At 47.0% G+C, this 15326-nt stretch overlaps 1 protein-coding gene across 4 annotated transcripts in view; it reads right to left on the reverse strand.

Annotated features, from left to right (window-relative positions):
- Cdk8 (cyclin-dependent kinase 8) overlaps positions 1–15326 on the reverse strand; it is a 136361-nt gene that overhangs the window by 77473 nt on the left and 43562 nt on the right. For all 4 annotated transcript variants that reach the window (XM_084605677.1, XM_084605685.1, XM_084605670.1 and 1 more), the window contains 2 exons: positions 3727–3784; positions 729–860 (listed from right to left, as the gene is read on the reverse strand). In XM_084605677.1, coding sequence (XP_084461803.1) covers positions 729–860; positions 3727–3784 — 190 coding nt within the window. The remainder of the gene's footprint in view (positions 1–728; positions 861–3726; positions 3785–15326) is intronic.

Here is a 15326-nt window from a genome sequence, read left to right on the forward strand (position 1 = left end):
GCTGTTGAACATTACCTTAGTCTTCTGCATATTGATTTTCAATATGCAGATTAAGATATAACCCCCCACATAGGAGCAGGCCGAGTTGCCTGCCAAGTGTAATGTGAGGCAACCCTACTGCCTACGTTCAGTCAGTGTGCGGCCATATCGTACTGTCTGCCAGCGCAATCCATGCTCGTGAATTTTCGCTCACAGCGGTAACGCCGGCGAACGACGCTATCCGACATTTTCGGTGAACGGTGCCTTTAATATTATAGCGTTAAAAGGTTACATGCTGAATACACGAACACTATTTGGCTGACCAGAAGCAAAGCGGCCAGGCAAAAGCATTGAACCCTGCCCGCATCGACACGAAACGTGCCGCCGACAACACACCTGCGTCCTGTAGTGCCACCTGTCGTCGCCATCGCTACTCTGAGCAGCCCTTCATCCCCGGCCATCACACTACCCCCTACAGCCACCATACCTTCTCTAAGCAAGCTGTGAACAGCACTGGGGGCATTGCATCTGCTTGCCTAACACCTTTCTTAATTCAAATTTTATCACTTTCTCTATGCAGAACTATGGTTGCTGTGTAACCACTATAGATATCTTCCAGTACTTCTGCATGTGGCCCGTTTACACCCTGATTTTGCAACTTCCATATAGCACTCAAATGCCTAGAGGCCAAAATAAACAATCAAGCAACTGAAAAAGATAATAAAATGCCCCACAGATACTTCTCTCACCGATGGCCTTGGTGTAGTGGCGTGCCCCCAGCAGCAGCTCTGGTGCCCGATACCAGAAGGTCACCACCACGGGGTCCAGGTCGGCCAGAGGCTTCAGCGGAGAGTTGAATAGCCGCGCAAAGCCCATGTCCGCTGCACACATCCCCCCCACCACCAAGTTTCAGCCAGCCACTCTTGATCACGCAGCAGAGCAGAAAGGAAATCAACTGGCCCCTCACATCATCGTCATCTTTCAAATAGTGCATCAAAACTCAGCCAAAAGCTCGAACACGCAATTCTCAATGTGCCTTCAAAAGCTGCCCATCCAAGCACGGTTGTAAGCGCAGTACTGGGACCATGGCAGAGGCTGATTAGCAAAGAGGGAACCCCAACAAATGACGAGTTTCAAGAATAAGCTTGACTCTCATTGGATCAAAAGCTATACTCAATCGGTGGTCACGTCAATGGAAGGAGCCCGAGTCGCTTTGGGATGTTAAACCCCACAAATCAACCATCAATGGAAGGCCAATTTGAATCAAAGGAGGCCAAGGTTGCCCAATATGTATAAAAGAGTGCATGAGGTGCCCCTTGAGTGCAGTTGTTAATGGCCTGCCAAAAGCAGCTGGCTGCCAAATGCTTCACAATATGGTGTAATGGCAAAAGTTTGAGAAGTCAGCTCTCTGTCCTTTCTAATACCATTATATATCAACAGCATGGGCCACGAAGCTCTAATATTTTTTCAACAGGTCTCATCATATTAAAGTAAACAAAACATTGCTAGAAAGAAATGGTAACATTTCTTCTTTCCAACACAATTTTCCATACAAAGCTGTTTTTGGGATGAAGACAGTATAATATTGTATCCTTTGCACCCCAAGTTTATCTGAAATTAGAGAAGTACCACTCCACATCACCCCATGTTTGGTTTTTAGCTAACTGCCAGACACAGTGGCAGCGGCCTTTAAATGTTATCAAGAGAAAGAGCATTTTGTACAGGAGCGTCATAACAACCGCTTCTGCAGATGATGCCAGCTAATGCACTTCCAAATGCACTTCAGAAACTGCATTAGGAAAATGCACAAGCATTAGCACAGTCATGACACAATTTTTACCTTTTTACTTTGTAATGTGCTTACTTTCACGTAATTTTATTTATTTTTATTTGCTGTCTTTGTTTTTCCTTTTTACCATTATAATTAATTAACATCACCATTATTATTTTAGGTACCATCATCACTCATTTTCATTAATCATTTTTTACACGGCCTGTGAATGCTTTTGCAGTAGCAACTGGTTAACAGGAAAGGAAAGGCGCAATATCTGTCAGACTTTCTCTCAAATTTTGCGTCCACTTTTTGTGCCCACGTTTTTGCGAAAAAATACAGAACAGAACGTCATGCTCAAGGATTATTCATGGTGAAGGAAACAAGGGTGAGAATTTGAGGAGTCTGATTTATGCAGCAATGGTAAAAACCCTGCGTGGCAGATGAAGTCGCTTGAACTGGTGGGGAAGAGAAGGTATGTGCAGGTGATGGAGGAGAGGAGGTGCATGTGCTAGTGCTGTGCGCACCGATAGGCCTATTCGATTTGGCTGCACTTTCTGCACTAGTTCTGGCAGGATTCAAGGGGGTGCCAAGAGCGCTAGTTCAGCTAGTTCAGGTGCAGCGCGATGCTGGCGCTGTGCGTTTGCTGCGCTCGCTGCACTTGGCACCCGGCCAGTTCAGAGATTCGGTGAACTTGCGCTGAACTAGGCCTCCCTTTGCAAAGGAAATAGCAGCAAGGTGCAGGGGTCACGCGCTGCAGTGGAAAAACGATTACGAAGGTCCTGCACTCTATGAATTTCGTGCAGCTAGTTCGGCCAAATCAAGTAAACCCAAAGAGCCCGCACAAGCATCTCCATGCCATACCAGCATCAGACTTTTAAATGTGAGGTGCGAGTTCGCAATGGCACATGTAAACGTGCTACTGTACACTGCATGAACCAAGTGGTGCAGATGTGACATGGTAATGACCTCACAAGCAGATATGAGAAGAAATGTGAGGCCCCACATGAACGAGAGATCACTGCACTCCAGCACTGGCTTAGTTTGGCAATTTACTCGGCATAGAGTAAACATAGCACAACTTTTTTCCACAAATAATCTTCTGGCTTCTATGTGGACCCAGGCCACTAACCACCGCTGGTTCGAACATAGCATGCGCCGCAGTCCCAATCAGCTGTCACCGTGGTGCACAATGAAACACCACAGCGCGCACTCAACCTCCTCAGGAAGGAAGCAATTCACTGCAATGAAACAAGCCTCTAAGTTCACATAGAGAAGTTTACTGAATGCCTTCCGCCAGCGAAACACACAGACACTCAGCTCCGGAAGCGCATGAGATGCAAGGCTCTCGTAAGATGCAATGAAGCAACAAGGAATGTGCGCCACATAGTGCCGTGCTGTCTCTCTTTCTCACGGTTACCAAAGGGCCTCTTTGAAAAAGAGTGGGCAACCCACACGCCTGTCTAGGATCGCTGGACCACGATCGACAGGCTCGAGCTCCGCTCTAAGGTATGACTCGGAGCAGGCGAGCTGGAGTACGCACTGCTCTGCACGGAGAAAGGCCGGCGGACAAGAACAGTAGCATACGCTCCTTGTGATGTCTCGGAGGGGTCTCCCTTTTGGCCCCTTCGACTGCCGCATGAGCGAGGCAGCCAAAGCGATGCCACATTCCCGCGAAAAGGCGCCAATGAGAAAAGCCACAGGGACACCGGGGCAGAGATGTGGCCCAACGACAGTGACAAGTCTCCCAAGGCGGGAGAAAGGGAAAGAGGACAACAACAGGGGAGCGGGTGGTGCAAGAGGCAATAAGCTCAAATCTCACAGTATCCTACAAAAACAATGAGTGCAAGTGCACAAGCAGTGCAGGAAAGGTGTCACACGTGTGAATTTGCCCCATAAAAACTGTGGAAATTGGTGACACTGAATCCATCCTAACAATTGTGTCCTGTGAGCCCCATGCAGACCTTGGCACTCACCAATCTTCACTCTGCCTCGCTCTGGACCTTCACCCATTACAAGTATGTTGGCTGGTTTCTGAAAAAAGAGAAAACCAGAAAGGCTGCACTTGAGCAAGGTGCAAAGCTCCTCTCACATGGCAACAAAAGCAGCAAAAACTTGTTCCTACGAGCCAGCTCAATCTATATAACTAGCACTGCACACGACCCTGTTTTGAACACAGAGAACGAAATAAATGCGCTCAACTTGCATCAGTAATTAAGAATGAAAAAAAGGCCCTATCAATAAATTCCAAACCAACATTTGTGAACGAAATATTTTCCACTTTTTCAGAAAATGCAGCTACAGCCGAAATTCAATATTCGAGTTGTATACTTTCAGCCGAAAATTTCGTTAAATCGCGAATTTCATTACGGCGAGGTTATGACGTTTTGGCTATACAAATAAAGTAACCAGTTTATGGAACACTGCTGGTAGCTGTGAACCTGTAAATTACAAATTCAGTAAATAAGCAAGAGACTTTAGCAATAATAGTGCTTACAAAGGCATCAGATGTTCTTTTGTATATCAGGAGCATAATGACTGATAGCAAACAGACGCGAACAGGTCATTTTTCTCCGTATGCCATACATGGCAAAATTGCTTTTGAAAAGAAATTAAATTACATTACTCATTGCTGTTCCTAAAAAGTAATAAAGTTACATTGCAATTACTTCTACTGAGTAATTCAATTACTTTTAAATTACTTTCTAGTTTTCATCCATGCAAAAACCAAGTAAAGCTGTAAACAAAACAACTTGTTCTCCAGACGCAAAGCACACACATTTTTTCGTATTCCCGCCAAATTCCATCCCAAAGAGCTATTCCTTCCCCCCTTTCCTACAGCACTTGCCATCGCAAAAATAGACCACAAAAAACAAAAAAAAAAAAAAAAAAAAAACAGAAGTATAGTTGAACGGTCGTGAAATAGTGGCGAATCTAGCGTCCTGCTGTCCCGGAGCTGTCTCCGCCATTTGAAGGGTCCGAAGAAGCTAGGTTATTTATTGCTTCCGCAGTCCCAAGAATCGATGTCGGCACCTTGTGCTCAGTAATGACCAAACCCCTGTGGCTCACGCTATAGACCCTTCCGCCTTTCTCTCCCCCCCCAAACACTCCCTACCTCCATGGTGACGAGTGTAACCAGGCACCATTGTGCCTTAGCCGTGCTCACAAGATATCTGCAGCCCTGCAAAAGGCAGAGCAGCCCTTGCAATTGTGCTCCTAAGTGCCTTTCGCCCCTGCGCACTATAATAGAGAATTGTGCTTCTACTGTCATCCCCGACAATTTGGGGGGCCAGAACCGCTTAGGAGCATAATTGCCTATTGTAGTGTGCATGATCCTGATTGAACTGGGGTGCCTCTGTCTTTTGCAGTGCTGCAAACATCTTATGAGACGAAGTACAGCTTTCAACTCTGGCCTTCTTGCATCATCTCTCTCTTCAGCTCTAGCCACTGTACTTCGGCATTCCCTTGATGCCTTTTATCCTGTTGCTTGGAAAATGGTTTCCATGGGATAGCCGCACTAAGTGACCCTACTACACGAGGTCTCAGATGCACTTTTCTGCTTTTCCTTTCGCCGATTGGCTACGCTGGCTTCGGCTTGCCGCACATGTACACAAAGCAAAGAGAGCGCAGCGTTTAGTACTCAAAGCCGCCGCCAGATGTCGCCACTGATATCAACATCATGTTTGCAAACAGGGATTGCACTCCGTTTCAGTTCTCACTATTATATGACGGGCACTCTACTGTGGAATAGCGCGATGCATTTCATGCGAAGTTTGTTTTTTAGATTCCTTATTCTCACTATTTTATGAAGGGAGTGTTTGAGGAAGGGGGGGGGGGAGAGAAAGGCGGAAGGGTCCATAGCGTGAGCCACAGTGGTTTGATCATTACTGAGCACAAGGTGCCGAATCGTCTTTGGCAAGGGTCGATGCGTGTTGTGTGAGCTTGGCAGTTTTGAGCTTGAGTTTGCAAATTGGAGACACCTGGTGAGATGTTGAGGTTCCCATAGGTGAAGATGAGTTTCTGTCACAGAATGGGCGTTTGTTGCTTGTAGTGTCCAAGACTACTTTCCATAGTAGCGATGAGGGATTCAGCCCACTGGTCAAAGTTTGTGAGGAGTGCAGTAGTGTAAAGATTGCCTTGGAAAAAGAGTCCAGTAGTGAGCTTGGTTCGACCACAAAGCCGACTATATTTCTTGTAGTAGAAGCTGATTTGGTGGATGCAGTGGTCTCTGCCAACAGTTCCTTGCCTATTCTGCCATTCTTTTTCATAAATGAGTCTTTGGCCAGAATGAGGTCTGGGCAGGTGTCTCACGAGACACTATTATAAATAATTTACCATGGATGCACAGCACTGATTGATGCCCCACCCTGCCTGCTCACTGGTTAACTCTTTGAGGGTCAAAATTTTTTTAAAAAACTTTCCCGGATGGTCAAATTACTTTATTGTGGATTTTGAAAGTTCAATATGAGCAAAATCAATCAAAAGTTGTTGAAAAATACTAGGAACTGTATTTTGAAGTGATCGTTGCTCGACACAGCAAACTCGGGAAACTCAGTAAAATAGAAGAGCAAGAATACCTCTGAGCTTTGATGATAAAAAAGCTAACAGTAGCTCCAATAAAGATGGAAACCGGCTTCTGCGGCCGCTGCATGGGAGTGGCCATAAAGATAAAAATCAAGATTCACACGCCTCCGTTGCGATCATGGAGGGGGGTGGGGGGGATTGAGCCGAAACAATGCAAAGGCGTTGCCGCAGACCGGGTGACAAACTGCAGCTAGGAATCAGTTATGTTTATCCCCTGCACCGAAAGGGCGAACCTGAACCTGCACGTGGCGAAACTGAAACCGCGAAAGGGCAGCGTTGCCACAGACCAGGCAACGCGCTGCAGCTATGAATCACTTCTGTTTATCTTCGCGAGAAGGCAGCGCAATAAATTTCAAGCGCTTCTTTTAAGTCCTAGGAGGTGGCAGCAACTCCCAGTGAGCATGCATCGTCATTAGGACTCGAAATTTCAAACAGAGGATTGAAACCGCACCGGTACGGCAAAGACCTTGCGGGACGGAAAACCGTCGCCGTGCATTCATGGCAAAAAACCCCTAAAGGATTAAGGCACATGACTGCCGAACCCAAATATGCAGGTTCAAACCCCAACATGGCGGTCGCTTTTCGACAGAGGTGAAAAGTAAGGCGACCTTAATGGGCTTTCCCCAAGCAGTTGAAATTCCTGGAGTCTACGGCCTCTCGTATAGCCTGCGTCGCTTTGGCACGTTAACCCCTGCAAACCATGCAGGTCCTATCGATTGTCTGGTAAGGTGGGCCGTGGTGGCTCAACGGTAAGACGCTCGACTGCCCAAAGACGCGAGTTCAATCCTGGCAACTGCTTTTTGACGGAGGAAAAAAAAACGAGATGTCCATGTACTGTTCAATGTCAATGCATCTTAAGAACCCCAGGTGGTCGAGTCCTTCACTACGGCTTCTCTCAGAGCTTTGGGATGTTAAACCCTCCAAACAGACAAGCACTTCACACAAGTCATAAGAGTTTTATCAGAGAAATAATCGCACGAGTTACAGATATGAAGACAAGCGGCTCTATCTCTGTGTCTACAATCCCTTTCCCAAGCCACAGCCTCAAATTGCTGGACATGGGCACAAAAGTTGTTACAGATGCCAGCGCATGACCGCCAGGACTGCCAAAGTGGAGCATTTGTTTCTGCTTGGAATATAGCCCTTCACTTGGCTCCAAACGAGTTCATTAAGATTGAACTTGCAGTGGTATGGTGGTATGCAGACAACATTGTGGCCATGGGCAGCAGCCAAGGTGTCAATCCTATAGGTAACGCCTGGACTGCTGACATTTTGTGCGAGCTCAAGTAGCTCTACCCTAATCATGTCAGCAACCCAGGGGACACCCTTCTTTTTCGGCCAAAGCTGAATATCTGCTTTGACGTTGTAGGGGCGCACTGTCCATGACAATCATGCTGTCGCCTGAAATGTTAGGCAGAAGCTTCTTCGTGAACCACTTCTCAAAGTATTTTCCATCCATCTCAGAGTGGTAGCCAGCCTTGCTTCCCTTCTTTGGTCGGAAGAAGTTCCCAACTCCTTACACAAAGCATGTTGCATAGCTGCCTGCATGCACAAGGATCAAACGGGCTCCTTTGCCTGAGGGCGCTGGCAATCCGCATCGTGTGAGGACTTGACAGTCATGTCCTGCCAGACGGTTTACTTTGTGTGCCCGCTATTGACCCAGGTTTCGTCCAGGTAGATGATGCACCTGTACAAAGCAAAACAAAGTACAGTCGAACCCGGATATATCGAACCCGGATATATCGAATTTTGGTTATATCGAACTCACGGAATATCCCCTTGAAAATCCCATGTAAAAGTATAGGAAAGCCGAGTCATATATCGAACTCAATTTCACCGGTCGTTCGATATATCGACTCCGCTCCACGCACTGGAAAGTGTGCCTTTCCCAAAGACGATCGCATCATCCTCGGCCGTTTGCCGCGTGACGTTTTCAAGCCGCGCGCAAGTAATGAGAGGGGACAGTTCGGCTAGGGCAGCGCCGTGCCCATTCCCTAAAGGCGCGCGTTTGCGGTTATCGTTTCCCGCGCGGCAGCACGTGACGTTTGCAAGCCATGTGCGTGAATGAACCAGAGAGAACCGGTGGGAACGAGTGGGGAAAAACGCGACAGAGCGAAGCGCAAGGGTGTGCCCATTCTTTTGCCGAGCTTTCTCTCTCCTTTCTCTTTCCCGGCCTTCGTTCGCAGTAGCACGCGCTACGCATGCGCCAAGCCAGCTCAGCCGTTCAGACAGAACGTCAGACGCTTTCCGCAGCATGTGTTGCGAACCCTCTGCGCGCAGCTGCTGACGTGGCTATGGCGCCTGCGGAAGTTAACAAGCGGCAGATCTATCTTTTTTTTTTTTCCGAGTCGTCTATTCTTATCGTTCTGCTGTACGTGCGGCGTAGCGTAAGATATGACGTTACAAAGCGGCTTTTTTTTTTTTTTTTTTTTGCGGGAGTCGTTTATTTTTGCATGTATGAATTAATGAAAGCATTTTTTGGCATTTTTCGCTTCAAACAGCATTTGCAGCTACTGTATCACGCTTTCCAATATTTTGTGGCAGTGGACTACGCCCGCCCAAGCGCGGCATGATAAATCGAACCAGGCTTGTGCAATCAAGCCATCACGGGCAGTCTGTCAAGTTTGCTCCCCGCCGCCACAGGAGCTATAAAATGATAAACACACCCTGCCAAGAAATGAGCTGGCTGTGGATGAGACGACCGAAATGAAGTGCGACATGCAAGCGAGAACGCTGGCGATTTCTGTAGTGGCGACACAGAAACTTTGTTTCGAGCTGCCGCGGTGGCTCGAATGGCAGAGGGACGCAGTTTCAACAAGTTGGAAATTTTTTGCTCTGTCGCTGCGGCTCGTCGCTGAGATTGCTTAATCGCTTGCATGTGAGCGAGCTGGCCTTAACGCTTTCTTTTTTTCCAAATTCTCAAGTGTAAAAGTGAAGGGTGAGTTCATTATGCGAGTGAGTTGATTACGCGACAAATGCGATATCATTTTTTCGCGTCATAAGTGCTGTCCCAAGCAGATTTCTGTATATCGAATTATCGATATATCGAACTACTTCGCAATCCCCTTCGAGTTTGATATATCCGGGTTCGACTGTAATGGATGAGCTAATTCACTTGATTAAGCGGTATGAGTTTTGGCATAAATATCCCTGGCAACACAGCGCAGGATATTAGAAATGTTATTTGCCTTCATTCTCTGGCTCTCAAATGATATGCATGCAAGTACCAGTGTGCGCATCGGAAGAATGATTTATTTCGCCGATAAAGGCGAGACGATGCTGCACATATTGGTGATTCGGCCAGTGCACGCTTGTCGTAGCACACAGTGGGAATTAAACTGATTAAGTGTCTGATCAATTCCGCCAGTTCCTCTCCCAAACATAGCATAAAACATAAACAGCCACCAAATGCCACCTCTGTATGAAATTTAAGTCAGAACAACAGCGTGCTTGCACAATATTTTTTTCTTTCTGAGGACGCAAAGTTCATTGCCAGTTCTGGAAGGAATTTTGTATTAAGATTATTATATTGTAAACGCTAACATCAAGCGTGATGGGCCAATCTGTGCTGTGCGAGAAAAGTTACCAAGCACTATTCTTACCTGCCCTGTCTTCGGAATTCGTTAATCAACCGCAGGTACTGCTGAGGCCAGGGAGTGAAGTGGCTGTGCTTGATCAAAGCAAGATTCTGTTTTCTTTTTCCGAATTTGAAGCCAATGTCCTGCAACAACCTCCATAAGATGGTTTTTGTGAAATTCGATCGTCGTCTTCATTGACAGCCTGTTGAACACTGTCCAGCGTGGGTACATCCCTTTTCATGTACATGCCATGTACCTTTAGACACATGGCATGCACCCTGAAGCTGTCATGCTCCCCTTCGTGGACTTGAGATCTTGATGTCTTTTCATAGGAGACTTGAATAGTCTCCACAGAAGCGCCACCTTGTATTTCTGTGACAGTACACAGGACAATCCCGTATCCTCACTCAACACTCAGAATATCCCAGACAGATTTCTGAGGGAAACGAGCTGTATTCCGAGCATACACATTTGCAATAACTTGCTTCGCTTGCCTGGACATCTCCGAAGTATGAACCTTCGAAAAAATTCATTGCGAAGAGGTGGTTAAGGTTGCTGCGTTGGACAACATTTCCTCAAATTGAAATGCAGCACAGAGAGCACAGACAGCAGGGCTGCGAAAACGCAACACGAACAGAAACTACAAACAAAACAAAAAAAATTCACTGATTCTGATTCTTATCCCCTAAAAAAAGTGTTTTTTTTTTTTTTTTTTAAATCAAGGTGGTTGGCAAATGTAATATGTATTAAGCTTGAAGACGAAGCAATTACTTTCTCTCATCACGAGCATGCACTAGTTTTTACCACGGATGCGGGGTGCGCAAAAAAGTGCTCTAGCTTTGACAGCATTGCACCTGATTTATGAAACGAAGTGTAGAGTCTCTAGATCGGCTGATCTAGGGACTTAGCGAGGACGTTGTTGTATGTTTACATTGCCTAAACCTGTGCAGCTACCTTAGACAGGGCAATCTTTTGCTTGGCGGAGTGCCAGCGGCTTTGTCATGGATGCAGACGGTGGCTTGCTGGACTCATTCGGTTGTAGTACAACATAAAAGAGCTTGGCTCCAGTTGGCGGAACATCGTAAAATTAAAACTGCGGAACTACTCCAGCCTGTCATTTCTGCAATTTTAATTTTATGGTTGCGCAAGAGCATGTTCACTTTGTCACGCAGCGACTGGGCTCGGCGCCGTCTATTGCCACAAAATCACCGAAACGTGTGATAGCAGCAACCGCCTTATAAAGCCAATGATTGCCGGCGTCATAATCGCGGTTGACAGTGTGCTTTCTTTGATGAATGCCGTGACGTGTCCTTTAACTTCTGCACCATGGGTTCTGTACGCACACGACAGACGGCACGGTGGTACACATATCTATAGTTGAACTCAGATATATTGAACCTGGATAATTCGAATTTTGGTTATATTGAACTCACGCTGGCACTCCGCCAAGCAAAAGATTGCCCTGTCCAAAGTAGCTGTGCAGGTTTAGGCAATGTAAACATACAACGACGTCCTCGTTGAAGTCTCTAGATAAGCCGATCTAGAGACTCTATACTCCGTTTCATAAATCAGGTGCAACGCTGTCAAAGCTAGAGCACCCTTTTGCGCACCCCGCATCCGTGGTAAAAAATAGTGCATGCTCGTGATGAGAGAAAGTAATTGCTTCGTCTTGAATATCTCATCTAAATGTATAGAAAAGCGGCTTCATATATAGAACTCAATTTCACCGGTCGTTTGATATATCGAACTCTGCTCCATGCAATGGACCCCAAAGACGATCGCATCACCCTCGCCGTTTTCCGCATGACGCTTTTTGAAGCCACACGCAGAAGGAATGAGAGCAAACAGTTCGGCGACGGCTGGTCTAGGGCAGCGCCGCGCCCTTTCCCCAAAGACGCACGAATCTGCAGTGATTGTTTTCCGCCCACCAGCACGTGAAATTTGCAAACCATGAGCAAACCATGGTATGAGAGAGAACCAGTTTGGCAACGGCTGGTACTGAGCAGGCGCAGCCAATGCAGCCATGGTGCTTCGGAGAGGGGAAAAACGCGATAGAGTGAAGCGCATGGGTGTGCCCATTCTTCTGCCAAGCTTTCTCTCCTTCCTCTCTTGCCCAGTCTTCGTTCGCAGCAGCACGCACTATGCATGTGCCAACAAGCTAGCTGAACCCGTGGCAGACAGAACATCGGATGCTTTCCACACTTCCTCCAGTGATAGTTGTGAACCCCCTGTGCGCGGGAGCTGACGTGCTGTGCTCGTCTCGCGTCATCATGCTGAACGTGCGTAAGCTAGGCGGCTGCGGTCGTTAAGAGCCGACACATCTGTGTTTAGTGCGTAGCACAACTGGCCGCGATCACGGATTTCGCTGATGTCTGTCCGAAGTCACTCACTCTCTTTGTGAACTTGAAGTGGAGAAAGAGAAGGTAGCTACGCGTGCGTCTCGCGGCTCAACATTGAGAAGCCACTCTCTCTCTCTCTATCCATTCATCTCTTCATAAACTTGAAAAGGAAAAGGGGAAAGTGGCGACGCCCGCATCATGCGACTTAACCCTAAGGGGGCGGAGCGACCGCATGGAGGAAGACAGCGAGAGAGGGGCGTGTCAGTTGCGGACGTGGCGGCCGTCGCTGGGCAGCGTTGCACAAGTGTGTGTGCTTTTGCTTCGCGTCGCAATGGATGAAGCCGGGCCATCTGGCACTGCGGCGCAGGTTCACTGTGCTCGGTGTGCTGAAGTACAACAGTTACAAAGGCAGAACCAGAAAACCGGAGGCCCATAAATCGATAGTTAAGTTTGCGTGCTTCTCCCAGAAACGAAGTGTTCACCGCGGGCCCACTGTCACGGGGGAGATTCCGAAGAGGCAGCCAAGGTCAAGCGGCAGCTTGACGTGAGTTTATTTATGATGGTCGCTCAGGCGGCTGCTCTTCGGAAGTGGTATAGGAACACACGGAAACGGGCGACGCCGTCGGTTCAGTCCGTTCCAATTCTTGGATAAGTCGCGCTTACCGTGCTGCAAAGGCAAACCAGAGCAGTTGAAAAGCACAGCGTAAGCGCCAGTGGTTCTGGGTTCGGCGCTAACTGCTCTGTCTCTCGGTTTGAGGCAAAAGGGCATGGAGGCCATAAATCGGGGCGAAACACAGGATGGGGAGAATGCGCGGCAGAAGGAGCATTATCTTCTCGGGAAGACGCCTGGACATACGTCCCTTTGAAACTGCCGTCCGCGCACAACCGACCAAGGGCAGCGATCGGAATGTTTGAGCCTTAGGTTTGTGTGTTGTGTGTGTGCGTGTTTTGGAAGCGCAACCATCACTGCTGTTTGTCTTTGTGACTGCTGGCTACCTCTTGCGTGAGCTGAGGGAGATATTGAATAGAGTGTAAATTGCAGATGTGTGTGGTAATGCATGAAAGGTAAAACGGGGATAAGCGGTGCTACGCACCTACTTCGTATTTGATGAACTATTCAAATCGGCCATATTTTCTTTTTACGAGAGCCGTCCATCTTTGTCGTGCTGAATGTGTGACATAGCGTAAGCTATGGAGACTACGGACGTCTAGAAACGGCAGATTTTTTTTCTTTTCTTTTTGCTAGAGTAGTCCGTCCTTGCATCTATGAATCAACGAAAACATGCGGTCAGCTGCGATCATGACACCGGCTTTTAGCAATGTTCACTTCAAATAGCATTTGCAGCTATCACTCTTTCCAATAATTTTGTGCCAGTGGCACGCCCGCACCAAAGCGCGGCATGATCCGGCCTTTAACGCTGTTTGATTTTTTTCAAAGTCTCGGGGGCAAAAGTGGAAGGCGGGTTCATTATGCGAGTGGGCTGATCATGACACAAATACGATATCTTTTTATTATGATTGCAAGCAGCGTTTCAAGCAGATTTCTGTATATCGAATTATCGATATATTGAACTATTTCACGATCCCCTTCGAATTGTATATATCCGGGTTCGACTGTATCATCGTCATTTTGCTTCGCTCGTAGGTTCCAGACTTTCAGCAAAATTTGCATGCAAAAGGGCAAATATAAAACGTGGTCTGTCTAGGCTAAAGTTTTAGTTCTCATCCGAATGTCAAGGTGGCTGTTCGTACATGCATGCACCGCACGAGGATTTTGTTAAATGAAAAGTGCAGATAAAATTACTTTGGTAAATCGTGAAAAAAAAAAAAAAAAAAAATGATTTTCAATACAACAGGAATTGGGAAATTCAACAAAATGCCTTATATTGCAAATTTCATTACACTGAGGTTCCATATATTGAGGTTTGACTGTTTCAAATCCAAGCCGCAGATCGAATTGTACATTTATATTTAACCAGCCAAAGGACGAGACACAGGAAAGAAGAGGACAGGACAAGGCTGGACTAGCAACTGAATGTTTATTGAACAGAAGAAAACAACAGAACAACAGAGAAACAGAAGACTCCTTCAGAAAAGCATGCGCACAACCCAACCGGTGGAATGGCAGGAAATTGGGAAGAAGATGAAGAAGAAAATTCAAAGCCATTCAAAGTCAAGGCCTAACTAACGACTTTTCTAATAGATCAAATTCCTTGCAATGAAGGCTAACCGACGCCTTAGCCGCACACTTGTCCTCGGCTTTAGCAATGTAATATGCTTCAACCAACTCTCTACAGAGTTGATTACCATTGCTGTAAACTACACCCGTATTATTGAAATCAGGCGCACAAAGGGACGGGTCATGCTCCGACTTACACTCTCGGGATTTCACATGTAGCGCCAGATTAGAACTCGCCTGCCCTCCCAAAGAATTAGAGTGCTCCGTCAGGCGCACATTTAGACATCTGCCTGTCGGCCCGTAGTAGCACCGGCCACAATTGAGCAGAATGTGATAAACCACATTCTTTCTGCAGGTGGTGAACTTTTTCTTATGTGACACTGCACAACGAAAACTATCACAAGCTACATTGTCGAACCCCTTTCTAACTCTGGCGCACAAGCCTCCTATCTTGTTTCTCGCTGTAAATACAATGTCAACGTCGTACCTTGCCGCCAGTTTCTTGAGTCGGTGCGAAACGCCATGGAGGTAAGGTATGGCAGCCACCTTCTTTCGCCGCATCGCCACACCAACATCAGCCTGCCCTGTTTTGCTCTTCCTCGAAAGTGTTAAAACACGTTCTGACAGACGAGCGTGATGGACAGTTGGAAAGCCTGCCGCCAACAACTTCGAAATTTGTTGTGAAAATGCATTTTCAACACAGTGATGACAAGATTTATGTAATGTGGACTTGATGCATGCGACCGGCAACCCATCCTTTACCAACCTCGAGTGGTCCGATTCAAAGCTAAGCAGAGGCTTCCCTGACCTGGGGCTGTAGCTCCAACACACGTGATTGTCTTCAAAGCACAGGTCCAAATCCAGAAACTGTATATGGTGATCAATAGGAAACTCAT

The sequence above is a fragment of the Amblyomma maculatum genome, chromosome 1 (assembly GCF_055883805.1).
Source record: "Amblyomma maculatum isolate TAMU_Amacu chromosome 1, ASM5588380v1, whole genome shotgun sequence".
Classification (NCBI taxonomy): domain Eukaryota; kingdom Metazoa; phylum Arthropoda; class Arachnida; order Ixodida; family Ixodidae; genus Amblyomma; species Amblyomma maculatum.